At 37.5% G+C, this 13,821-nt stretch overlaps 1 protein-coding gene across 3 annotated transcripts in view; it reads left to right on the top strand.

Annotated features, from left to right (window-relative positions):
- The window catches only part of CNOT6L (CCR4-NOT transcription complex subunit 6 like), a 62,016-nt gene extending 48,968 nt beyond the window's left edge, over positions 1-13,048 (top strand). For all 3 annotated transcript variants that reach the window (XM_068975055.1, XM_068975054.1, XM_068975053.1), the window contains 3 exons: positions 1,945-2,172; positions 4,910-5,112; positions 10,196-13,048. In XM_068975055.1, the coding sequence (XP_068831156.1) occupies positions 1,945-2,172; positions 4,910-5,112; positions 10,196-10,408 (644 nt within the window). In that variant the 3' untranslated portion in view covers positions 10,409-13,048. The remainder of the gene's footprint in view (positions 1-1,944; positions 2,173-4,909; positions 5,113-10,195) is intronic.
- The last annotated feature ends 773 nt before the right edge of the window (positions 13,049-13,821 follow it).

Genomic DNA, 13,821 nt, shown 5'->3' with positions numbered 1-13,821 from the left:
GAAAATCCAGTCTTTCTGCAGAGTTTATATTTTCAATAGAAAAATTTTTAAGAAATCTGTTACAGAAATTTCAATAGAAAAGTTAATTTTGTATGTATCTAGTATTCCAACAGTACCAGAGTATATAGAGTAAAACATGAGCGTCCCATCTTATTCATACACTCTAGGAGTAACTCTTACTCATTATTTACACATTACTAGTGTATATGTGTATGAAAGTGAAAGTGAAGTCGCTCAGTCGTGTCCGACTCTTTGCGACTCCGTGGACTGTAGGCCACCAGGCTCCTGCATCCGTGGGATTTCCCAGGCAAGAATACTGGAGCGGGTTGCCAATTCCTTCTCCAGGGGATCTGCCCGACCCAGAGATTGAACCCGGGTCTCCCACATTGCAGGCAGATGCTTTAACCTCTGAGCCACCAGGGAAGCCCAATGGCATCATACCATGTATATTGGTTTCCCTGGTGGCTCAGCTGGTAATGAATCTACCTGCCAATACAGGAAACATAAGAGATGTGGGTTCCGTGTCTGGGTTGAAAAGATCCCCTGGAGAAGGAAATGGCAACTCCACTATTCTTGCATGGAAAATTCCATGGACAGAGGAGCCTGGTGGGTGACAGTTCATGGGGTTGCAAAGAGTCAGACACAACTGAGTGTGCACACACACATACACCCCATGCATATTGAGTTTTATGCCTTAAAAATTTTATGGATATCTTTCTCTGTCAGTGTATCTTAACTGAGTTGAATTTTCAGCTTTTCCCTCCAAACATGCTTATCGTCTCTTTCAAGTGGCAAATTTTTAATGTGTTATCCTTGCCCACCATGTTAATATTTATTTTGGCAGAATTATAAAACAGTATTTTCGGGGAAAAAATAACCTCAGAAATTTTGTAGTTGAATATCTCATAGTCCAAATGAGCCTGAATACCAGAATGGTTAAGTTATTAGTAATAAAGGTTCAGTTCAGTTCAGTTGCTCAGTCGTGTCCGACTCTTTGCGACCCCACGAACTGCAGCAACGCCAGGCCTCCCTGTCCATCACCAACTCCCGGAGTTCACTCAAACTCACGTCCATCGAGTCGGTGATGCCATCCAGCCATCTCATCCTCTGTCCCCTTCTCCTCCTGCCCTCAATCCCTCCCAGCATCAAGTAACAAAGCCACATCTGAAAGCCATGCCAGACTTTGAGAGCATACTTCCTAATTCTCATTTTTAAAATTACTTCTTCTGAGTGTATGGTATGAAGATTTTGGGAGCAGATTCATAGCAAATTCACTTCCTTCCTTTATTTTGTGTAGATTAATATCATGTTCTTGCATTTAGCTACTGACTTTGTCACTGATGTGCTCAGAAAATGCAAAGTGAATGAGTACTGGGCAGTGGGAAGGATTTAAATTAAGGCTTAGGTGATTCAGATAACTAAAAACCTACTTCACTAGGTTATTGTGATATTTACGTGACAGATATTTAAACTACTTTTTTACACTAAACTCAGCAAATCAAGCAAATCAAACTAGTATAATCAAATACTGGTTATATGATGGGATAGATCCTAACTTGGATAGAGAGCAGGATTTGGCAAACTTTTTCTATAAAGGACTAGGTAGTTAATTAACAGTTTAGGTTCTGTGGGACACATACAGTCTCTTTCACAGTCTCCTTTTGTAGAACCCTTAAAAAATGTAAAAACAGCTTCAGCTCACACAGGCTATACAAACACAGGTGATGAGCTATGGGCTACAGATTGTCTACCCCCATATTGGGATTATCAGAATCTCAGCACTTTAGCTTCTAAGAACTGTTTTATGTTTTAAAGGGGGGAAATAGAAATTAATGGAAAAGAGTAAAGAAGTGATTATGGGTTTGGGGGAAAAACTTTTTAAGATACTGCTTTTTTATAATAAAGTATAATCTTACCTTTGTTTTCCCTAATGCTTAAATTTAGGTATGAAGCCTATTCATGCTGCAGACAAACAGCTGCTTATAGTGGCAAATGCCCACATGCATTGGGACCCAGAGTATTCTGATGTGAAACTCATTCAGACCATGATGTTTGTCTCAGAGGTTAAAAACATTCTGGAGAAAGCCTCAAGCAGGCCTGGCAGCCCAACCGCAGATCCTAATTCCATCCCGCTGGTGCTATGTGCAGATCTTAACTCATTGCCAGATTCAGGTATTGATAACACGATTTACTCTTTGCGTTCAACTTTGCTTTTACTTCTAGTTGAAAGGTCAGCTGGCTCCTAACTTTTGAGCAGAGAATTTCTCTTCTATATTCAAGAGTGTATCTGTAAGAATCCCAGGAATAGGATATGGGGTAATTGAGAAGAGTTTATTCAGCTAAGCTATTTCCAAAGGTTAAGGGACACAAAACAATGAATGACACAGTACCCTGCTCCAGGGGGAATTAGGGAAAGGGGTGGGAGCTGCTATCAGAACTTGGAAACAGTAGTTATGAGGAGAGGGCCATGTAATAGGAGCCACGGATTTGAACTGGGATGCAATCAGTCACTGGCAAACCAACAAGAAGGGAGCCAGGGGAGTATATATCTTAGCCTCTCTCTGCTTCTGTCCTCTGATCTCTCACCACTGCTGTCCACCGACCAAATCCAAGAGTGGGGAGGGGTTTGCAGTTGATGTAAGTCAAGGTCAGCCTCCTGTGTCAGAGAGTGCAGTGGAGAAGGGTGACCTGAGAAGCAACTAGAAAATATTCAGCACATATAGCTATCTAGTTTAATAACGTTGGTAACCTTTGAGTGAGTTCATTAAAATCCTTTAATTCTGATATTAGGTGACAGAAGAATGATCAGAATTATCTTAGCATTTCACATTACATCTTGAGCTCCTTTTAACCTCTTTATGTCCTAACTTAAATTATTTTAGATCTTTGTTAATAAGAAAAAAATCAGTTCTGCACTTAGATATTAAAATTCAAATGTAAAACATTATTGTTGTTTTGCTGTTACCAAAACATATTCTAAATTTTGTATATATTCAGTAAGCTACTTTAAATTGTTTAAAACAACCACTCAATAATAAATGTAAAATAACCCAAACACTTAAAACTGTAATATAAATAAAAGTCTCACATGTAGAAAATACCTTTGCTTTCTCTCCTTAGCAAATAAATGCCGAAATCATCCATTGACAAAAGTTTGTTTCCAGCTCCTGGCCCCTTTGACACCTTGCCCATGTCCTCCTCTTTTGCCCTCCTGCACAGGTTTCTCCCATCTTATTTGACTGTCATTTGCCATCACAGCAGAGTGAGTTGGCTCAAGCCAGACTCTCAGGGCTGGATCCTGGTTCTCCCTCTTAGGATATATGCAATGTATGACTTAAGTTCCTCATTTTTAAATAAAGGGATAATCATTTTATCCACTTCATGGAGTTGTTTGTAAGGTTTAAATGTGTAGGGCTCTTACAGCAGTGTAAGAGCATGTAATAACTGCTAGATAAATAATAGCCCCTTTTCAGCTATTCACAGTACTGATGTTGTGCTCATCATTTTTTCTTTATGTATGTTATTGCCTTTCCTGACTCACAAATAGAAAGAGATGTGTGACAGCGTTAACTAATCATCATCATCAGAAAGGTTGCGGTATTTTTTTTCCATGTTTACTTACCCAATGGAGGTGGTATTCTGTTTTTGAATGCTTCTACTCTCTTTAGCTTTTTAGACACGTCCAATATTTTTGACCAAGTGATCTATCTCCAGCATATAATGTCTTATTTAGTGTGACTGAAAAGTCTCACTGTAGCCTGAAACAAAGATTGATGTTGCCTTCCTGAAGCTAGACATTGCAGTGTTGAAGATGCAAAAGTCTATTTTTGTTGTGAATGATTTAAAAATTTTTATAATGTAGTCTAGAAATTGTTAACTGACTGGATAGAATGGTGAAATATTAAAGAGAGGTTGCTTTGGAATGATATTCTACAAACATATAGGGTCAAGACTTTCCTAGTGAATGCCGCCCTAGACCCTGGGAATCATGTTCATCTTGAAGAGCCATTAAGAAAACTGAAGCTGTTCTGTTCCAGGGTGATCCAGATATTTTGCTCTGAAATAGGCAAATAAATACCCTTCAGTTTGATTGAACCATATGAAATTGATGATATTTGATTTCCTAACATTAACAGGGATATTTAGGAAGTGAGATGATGAACGGGGTCAGATAACTGACAGAAGAGGGGTGGGGGTGAGGGAAGAGGAGTCAAAATGACTCCCAGGCTTGGGGCTTGGGTCTCTGAGCACATGATGGGCCCATTACTGGGTTAGGGAAGGAGGGGAAGAGCAGGTTTAGTAGAAAAAATGAGTTCGGGGCAAACTGTTTAAGGTGTACATAGGGAGGTGTCTAAGGGGATTGTCTAAGAGGATATAGAAGGGTGTGGCCTGGGAGAGGGGTCCAAACTGGTCAGGACAGAAATGGAGAGGAAGCCAACAACAGTGAGAAATGGGAGAGGTTGCTTGGAGAAGGCAATGGCACCCCACTCCAGTACTCTTGCCTGGCAGATCCCATGGATGGAGGAGCCTGGTAGGCTGCAGTCCATGGGGTTGCTGGGAGTCGGACACGACTGAGCGACTTCACTTTCACTTTTCACTTTCATGCATTGGAGAAGGAAATGGCAACCCACTCCAGTGTTCTTGCCTGAAGAATCCCAGGGACGGGGGAGCGTGGTGGGCTGCCATCTGTGGGGTCGCACAGAGTCGGACACGACTGAAGCGACTTAGCAGCAGTAGCAACATTAACCTAAACAAGGTAATTTCATAAGTAAAAATAAATGTTCAGTGTAATAAATCCACTCTGAACTTGGGTACATGTACTGTGAAGATTGTGAAGATTTTGTCTGTGAAGTCTTCTGTAAGGTCTAAATGCTAAATGGTAGTGTTTCTTCTTTCTTTATTCTGCCAGGTGTTGTGGAATATTTAAGCAATGGAGGAGTAGCTGACAACCACAAAGACTTCAAGGAACTAAGGTACAATGAATGTCTTATGAACTTCAGCTGCAATGGGAAGAATGGAAGCTCAGAAGGGAGAATCACACATGGCTTCCAACTGAAGAGCGCCTATGAAAATAACTTGATGCCTTACACCAATTACACCTTTGATTTCAAAGTGAGTGAAGCCTCTGGGCTGGCATAGAAATTATGTCAAATACAAACATGTGACAAGAAAGAGCTGGAGATATGTTACTTACGTTTAATTGTATAATGTTTAGGAGTTTTTACATTCTCTAAATGTCTTGGCTAAGTGTACACCTAAATATGTAAGGAGGTTTGTTAGGTTTTGTGGCTGTTATTGTGGAACTGAGAATCCTCTTTGAAAACTCATTTCTTCAAATTTCAAATAACTGATAATAGCAGAAATTTCCAAAATACTGTGTATGTGCCAGGTACTGTTCAAAAGCACTTTGTGTTTATTAATATAATAATAATAAACCATACCATCCCTGACTTTCAGTAAGGATCCAAATAGTAAGCAACTTGATAAAGCTAAACTCATCTTGAATGAATTGTAGAGTATTCCCTCAAAATTTTCTTAGTCCTTTCCATTGATACTTATCTTAAAATTTTCCAGGTTTTTTTGGGGAGATGTGGCTAGAAAGGTTGTACTTAGGGTTTATTTTATATCCACGTGGTCATACTAACAGATTACCAGGCAGTGGACCACCACTCTAGCATAGTAAAAGAACAAGAAAGATTTTTTTGCAAAATAAGAAAAAAAATTAAGAGGATCAGCTTTATAGGATCAGTTGTTCTTTTGATACATTGATTGATAGTGGGTTTTCTGTAGTTAATCCCTTTGCATTTGCAAATTTTCTGATCATTCTCTCTGCTTGTAGCTCTTCTCTTGTACCGTTGTTTGACTTTTTGTCATTTCAGGAATCTATCCTAAAGTCTTATACTATTCTAAAAATGCAGATGTTGGAAAATAGGAGTAAGAAGCCTAAAGGGAATTTAATAAAACACCAAAGGAAATTTATGAATTGGGCTCTGGCACATCTCCAGTAACCTTTTTCCATTTCAGTGCTTGTTAGCCTGTTTCCAAGAAACAGAGGGTAGGAAGAAAACAGGAAATTTATGTGCTGATGTTATTCATCAGTTTTTGTAATCAAGAAATGGAAACAAATTGTTTATAGGTTGAATCTAATTTTAGTGTTTTAACTGTTAGAGTAGGTAATACTATGCAGAGATAATTGATTTTGTTCAGATCACTCATATGCAATAATGTGCTGATGAATATTTAACAACCAGCTTTCTGAGAAAAAAACCCAAATTTGTAGTGTTTGCAGATTTCTGTGGTACAGGTACTCTCATTGTAGTACATTTCAAGCTCCCAACATCATACCATTGAACACTTGAGTTGGGATGAAATGTCCAGCTGACTCTATCACTCCCCTGCTCCTGTGTAAGCCTAAAGGAAAACCTCTGGACTTAATGATACACAGTTAAATATATAGGTTAAATCCTATACAGTGGTATATAATACATCTATGCCAGCACAACCCAGAATACCTACAAAAAGGCTCCGTACGGTAAATATTCAGTGGTTCTACAACTCTTGGTGTTGTTTTGGTATGTGTGTACTTAAAAAGACTTAAATCATTTCTCCCTTAACTAGGCTTTTATAAAGGTTACTTTTTCCTTGTCCATAAAGTAAAAATTAGGGAAATAAAATCTAGAATGTTAATTTAAGCCGTCTTCCTCAATCATCTGAGTAGTTTTAAAATCTTTTCTTGATATTTCTTCAAAAGATCTAATGTATTAGTATTGAATTAAAAAATCTTGTTGAACCATTTATACTGTTTACAGAAGTACAGCTAAAGAATCAAAAGTGCATAGCTCAGAGAGTGATGTTTGCATATATATGATAGGATGAGAAAGGACAGAACTATAAGCATGTGTGAGAGAGGCATGAATGGGAAGATAAATACGATCTCTGGCTAGTAGATAGATGGGAGGGTGGAATAGAGTGGAAAAGAAGAATGATCAGAGAGAAAAACTAAGGGCATACCTGACTAGAGAGAATTAATTTTGGAGTAAGTAGCAGACAATAAACTTCAGTTTCATACAAAGAATTTTATGTAACTGGTGATGTACCACTTTTGAAGGCAGTTGGTAGAAAAGGATAGGTAACCTCAAATATAAAAATGTCATGTGCTTAGTGTTAAATACAGATCCAAGTCTAGTATCCTGCCATTGCATCAGTGGAGAACAGTTAAATTTTGTTCATTTTGACCTAGCATTTGTCTACTTTCTTGGTTCTTGAATAAATTAGGAATGTAGAAAAGTGGTACTTGGAACTGAGTCATTTAATCTGGAAGTAATTTGGAGTCACTTGAAGCAGTTAGGAGAATTACTTGTAGACCAGGTATCTGAGTGAGTTTAGGTTGCCATGACAGAATACCATATAGTGTGTGGCTTATAAAACAACAAACTTTACTTCTACATTTCTGAAGGCTGGAAGTTTAAGATCAGGTGCCAACATGATCAGGTTCTAGTGAGGCTTGTTCTCTGGGTTGCAGGCAGCTGTTTTCTCATTGGATCCTCACGTGGTGAAGAGAGAGCTCTCTGGGACTCCTTTTTATAGAGCACTAATCCCATTCATGGGCTTCCCTGGTGGCTTAGCTGGCAAAGAATTCGCCTGCAATACGGGAGACCTGGGTTTGATCCCTGGGTTGGGAAGATCCCTGGACAAGGGAAAGGCTACCCGCTCCAGTATTCTGGCCTGGAGAAGTCCGTGGACTGCATAGTCCATGGGGTCGCAAAGAGTCGGACACAACTGAGTGACTTTCACTTCACTTCAATCCCATTCATGAGAATTTCATCTTTATGACCTAGTCATCTGCCAAACGCTCCACCTCCTTATGCTTTGGGATTAGAATTTTCACATGAATTTGGGGGGAATACAAACGTTCAGTGCATGACACCCAATCAGTTGAATCAACTGCTGATTGAAACTGGCTGCTGCTTTTACCACCCATCCCTCCTTGCATCAGTCCAAGGGTGTGTCTGAACCGTTTAATGAAAAGAGGGAAGACTTTTTACCTGTTATGTCAAATAGTAAATCTTTGTTACATTATGAAATTTATAGTGTATAATTTTCTCACATTCTTTACAAAACAAAGCTTAACACATTGCTAGCTCATAAACTATTTTTGCTTTTTACTTTTTTCTCATACACCATTCTAGATTTACCTGCAGTCTTTACTAATACAAAGACTATTTTCCTGCCTTAGTGTCTTTTAAAAAAGAAAAAGTTTGAATCAGAAAAGGTTGAGAATTGTTAGTCTGTAACCTTATTTGTGAATATGATACAGTGTACAAATTACGTACATATGTATAAATATTAGAGCTATCAGACTTGATCTTTCTAAGGCTTGTGATAAGAGCTTTTACTCTGGATGTTTCAAACCAAGAAAATAGTTACAGGTGATGTCTCCAGTTAAAATACATCTACTTTCTAGAATGCTTAACATATTTATTGGGGTCTGTATTTACAAAGGGTTCTCTAGCCCTAGTAACTAATGTGCATAATGACACTTTACAATAAAATGATAAGATATAGGAGGTTTTATTCAACAGAAGTAGTTGAAAATGTTTTATTTGTGTAAAACATAAATGTTTTAAATGTGTTTGCTGAAGTAAAAGGTGGTCTCATAAAGGAAAGGAAAGCCACTGTGACTCTTGTTGACCTTTTTCTAAAATGGCACTGCAAAACTAGGCATTAGTCAAAAGGAAGGGATAAAAATACTTTGTACTAATGTCATTTCTTTACTGTTTGGACTTGGAACATTGATGGCAGAGCGTACTCCCCTGGATTCAAGTAGGTTCCTTAATTTGTGGTAAAGTAGGGTTAAAGTATACTTATTGTTGAATAAAGCCCTCTCCCTCAAAAGAACTATTTGGTTGTTTTGGTCTTAGTTGTGTCCAAATTAGCAAACTGAGGTAATTGTTCAGAAAATTTCACAGTATAATTTGTTTTCATTAAGTTCTTTTTTTTTTTTTGGTAGCCCATTTCACTGTGATACTCTCAAATATTAGCTGGAACTCACTGTATATAGTATTTATAAATAAAACAAGTACTTCCAAGTGTGAAAATCTCTCCATGCTTGGGTTCAGGCTCCGTTGCTGTGGGAAGGAAGGAAGTTGACTTTACCTTCTTGCATATGCACAGCCCAGGGCAAAACCAAACACACTTGTTTTGAAACTTACAGTTCAGATAAAGCAAATCATCTAATTCTAAGATGTACAACTGAATACGTACATAGGTCTCTGCTGAATGTTTTTTGCTGAGGTATTTTTATGCAGCAAGGAATCCAGAATTTACAGTACACTGGGATTTGTGAAAATGAGTATTCTAAACTAAAGAACAGATTAGAATGATTAAATGTATACATGTATAAAATCTGGGAAAGCTGAGCTAGAATTAGCAGTCTGGATACATGCTTTACAATGGCTTCATTCAGATGTGTTGGGTTGATGTACAAATAACTGAAAGTAATGCTAGTTTTCATTAAAAGAATTATTTTTGTCATAGCTTTTAGTTAACTGTATATGTATAAATATCTTTATCTTCTGCTTATTGGAACAAGAAGAGTCAGTGCAGTTTCCATAATGTTTATACTGATAAATGAGATTTCACTGGCCCAAGCAAGCCAATTCTGGAGAGGCTTAGACATGATTTGGTAGGCTTATTTAGCTTCTCAGTTTGCTTACCATTGTGCACATGTGAGGTCTTCCCTGTAGCTCAGTCGGTAAAGAATCTGCCTGCAGTGCAGAGGACCCGGGTTTGATCCCTGGGTTGGGAAGATCTCCTGGAGAAAGAAATGGCAAACCACTCCAGTATTCTTACCTGGAAAATCCCATGGACAGAGGAGTCTAGCATGCTACACTCCATGAGATCACAAGAGTCAGACACGACTTATTTCATTAATCTGCTTTAGACGAGCACATGTGCAAGGTGTTGTGGTTCTGCTAGGTACTGTGTTTCCCTCTAGCCACTTTTATTTCACATAATTCTTATTCAAGATTTGAGCTTTATTTGACCCATTGTGAAGACAGCAGGTACCAGAAATACAGGTTACTCAGGTATTTGTCATTTGCAAATTATGAATTGTTCTTTTATATATCTTGGGTTTTTATTTTTATCTAAGCATATATTTTTCTCTCTTTTTCCAACCCCAATCTCTTTTCAGGGCGTGATTGACTACATTTTCTATTCCAAGACTCATATGAACGTGCTTGGTGTCCTGGGGCCTTTAGATCCTCAATGGCTGGTTGAGAACAACATCACTGGGTGTCCACACCCTCACATCCCTTCAGACCACTTCTCACTGTTAACACAACTTGAACTCCACCCTCCACTCCTGCCTCTTGTCAATGGTGTTCACTTGCCTAACCGGAGGTAGTGGAGTACTACCCCGCCAAGACGGGGATCTGTTGCTATGGACCTGTACAGTTGTAAATCAAAGTATGTAGGAGTGAAGTATGGCCATCCTTAAGCTGCTTCTTCAGGTTCCTTTCATTATGTGTTTGCTATAAGATTTTGTACAATTTTGTGCATATTGGTATCATTTGGCACTAGGGCTGGAACCAAAGTATTACTGTTTCCAAATTTTTGATTTAACATGTTTTTAAGTTGGACTGTCTTCATATTATATTAGGAGTCAGCATTCATAATTGATAAATCACCAATTCAAGGCCCAACAACAAATGTATTTGTTTTTCCAAAACAAATACTTTGTTTTGAATGTTTTCAAGTGAGCCAACCATTTTTCATCTTTGTTAAAGGCAGTTTTTAAAGACTATAAATGTGAGATTTTAAACTGAATGATGGTATGCCTTGCAGGAAACTTTCTTGAATTCGTTTTCCATAACAAACTGATTTTTGGCTCCCCAGTCATTTGCACATTAACAAAGCACTTATATTTGCTAGATCTGTACATAAACTAGCCATAATGAGAAGAATTGAGGAATTAAAGATGATTGCACAGTATGCTTTAAAAATCAAGCATTTAACAGCACACAATTTGTTAGGCAAGCGCTGGTTGATTTTTTTGTTTTGTTTTGATTTTTGAGGAATCATTCTGTATTTTGTTCCCCTATTAGTTATAACCTTACTAGAAATATTAATTCTAAGCCTGTCTCTCCAGTTTATTTATAGGAAAACAATGGGTAATTTCTACTGCCGCACACCTTGAAAACAGAATTTGGCCTGTCTAGGATGCCCCTAAAATTATTGTCCAGTTTTTTTTTTAATTATTTCCATCCACCCTTTTCTGTCTGGTTGTGCTGGAAAAACAGATACTATATGATCTGTTTCATTTTTGCTGTTATGGGCATATGTTAAAAGAAATAACTACTGAATGAAAAGGCCCTGATCAAAGTTTTAGAGGTGGAAAGCTATACAGATATTTCTCATGTTTCCCAAAGTAGGTCAAGTGGCTGTTGGTTTTGGCTTTTTGAGGTGACAATGGAAAGGATTTGGGGGAGAGAGAGAACAGGAAGTAGTTGAAAACCTTGAATCATTTTTCCTGACTCTAGTTGCCAAATGGCCATTATATGCTTTTAATCTTTGTTTCTGTTGTCTGTCAGGGTTGAATTAAAAAGCTACTGGTTTATTCCCAACTATTGATATGCTCTTTAGATACGTTGGAATCCTTTTTTCGCCCAGGAGGGGCCAGTTGAAAATCTGTGACTCAAGAGACAGTGAACACAATACCGTTTTCTGGGGGAAAAATTGGTTGGCTACTTGATGTTAATTATGGCACAGTAACAGGAAAAGGTTGTGTCTGTGTTTTTAAGTTTTTCTTTATTCTGCTTTTTTGCTGCTATAAGAGTTTTCTGAAATTTATATTTTAAACTTTTCATGCACTTTACTGTTTCTAGTCTCAAAATGTGATATTTTTAATAAACAAGAAATTTTCCATTATGTGAATGAAATTTTAAAAGAAAATAGCCTATATTTGTGTCTCACTAATATATAAAGTACAGGTCAAATTTAAATTATTTAATTAGTTTTAAATATATACAATTTGTCTCCTCTTTGAAAGCTGACATCTTAGGCTGTTTTATTAGTCTTAAATGATGCATTTCCTTTGGTCATTTTATACTAATTTCTTCCATAGTAAATTAATCAGGCTACATAAGATAATATTTCCCCTGAAGGGTAATTTTAGTGGGACAAGGGTGGTGGGATAATGTGATATCAGATATAGGATTGCATCAGAAGGGTTCTGTAAAGCCTAAACTCCCTTTTAAAAGTGCCTAGCGATAGAGGCGTGGTTTGTCATCTATTATAATTGGAATGTCATTGTAGTTGAGTGAAGTTTGATGTAAATAAAATATTCTTTTAAAAATGTCAAGATACCAGAATAAACAAACACAATAAACAACCCTTAAGATGACAGATTTTCCTCAGTGTGCAGGTATCCCTTCTTATATACCTCAAGCATTCAACATCTAGCCATGCAAATTGATTACCTGAAGCATAGTACTGGAAAGTAGAATAGCATGAAAAACTTAATTTTGTGGACATTACCTTTTTTTGTAATCAGCTACTGTATGTTTTATTTTTATCTCTTGTTTTGGGTGGGTTTTCTGCTCTGGAGGTATATGCACTAACTAATACATTTTCCTCTTCTCATATACGCATGTTAATTAGCAATGTGAGCAATATTTCTTACCATACTTCACTCCCAATATTTTTTGAGATGTTTGTATAAAATGGAATTTAAAGTTCACTTATGATTGTATATGAACCACAGAGGAGCCCATTTATTAATAAAAAAAACTTTTTTAATAGTTAAATGTAGAGGGAAAAATAAAAAAAAAATTGGGAAACATTGTAAACAGCTTAAGTTTATTTTGTGTATGATCGAGGCACTCTGTTGCAGGAAGGTGTGTAATTGGGTTCTCTCTGCTTCCAAATGCACTCTTTCAAACCATTCATTATCCTGTGTATTTTTAATGTGGTTTTAGTAAATGTTGGTAGTAGCCCTGTTGAAGTAGGTAATTGTGTTATGTTTTGGGTGGCAAACACACTTGGGGCATGGTAACCCAAATCTCATGTGCACGGTTTCCCTTGAGCCCACTGCCCAAATTTCACACACCCTTCACCCTTTGTTCCCTTTGTAAAAGGAGTGGTATCTGTTTTGAGCTGCCAATTCAGATGATCAGAAATGCTGCTCCCCTCAGTATTGTCTTGTTGAAAACGCATGCCATTTGGAACCTTGGCATGAGAAGCCAAAAGGAAGAGGTGAATGACATACGGTGTATATTCAATGAAAGTAAAATATTTATGCTCATATACTTTCTGGTTCTCAGAATAAGTTAATAAGCTTTATGCCATGGGACTGCTGCATATTTTATCTGAAGGTTAAAGAAAATTTGGGCATTTTTAGATTGTGAAAATGTTTTATTTTTTTAAACTGTTAAATATGATTTCTGATATCTGTCTAAGAACTGGAGTGTTCTTTAAATTTATCAAAACAGTGTTGTTTGAGGAAGGGAAAACTGCACTGTTTGCCATTACAACAGTCATACAAGTGCATGTCACGTCACCCACTCTCTCAGGCATCAGTATCCGCCTCATAGCTTTACATATTTTGATGGGGAAATCTTGCAGCATCCTCAGGACTGACATCTGAGAAAGGCTCAGATCCACTTACTGCTCCTTGCTTGTTGACTTTGTTTTAAAATATTGTGCCTGGTGTCAACTTTTAAGCAACAGCACTGCCTAAAAGCAAGCAGAGAACAGAATCCCAGCACCATTCTATAGGCAACTTTTTAGAATTCAGATATAGTAAATCTGTTCAAGATT

The sequence above is a fragment of the Capricornis sumatraensis genome, chromosome 7, assembly GCF_032405125.1.
Source record: "Capricornis sumatraensis isolate serow.1 chromosome 7, serow.2, whole genome shotgun sequence".
NCBI classification, from domain to species: Eukaryota; Metazoa; Chordata; class Mammalia; order Artiodactyla; family Bovidae; genus Capricornis; species Capricornis sumatraensis.
This window is presented reverse-complemented; position numbering and strand designations above follow the sequence as displayed.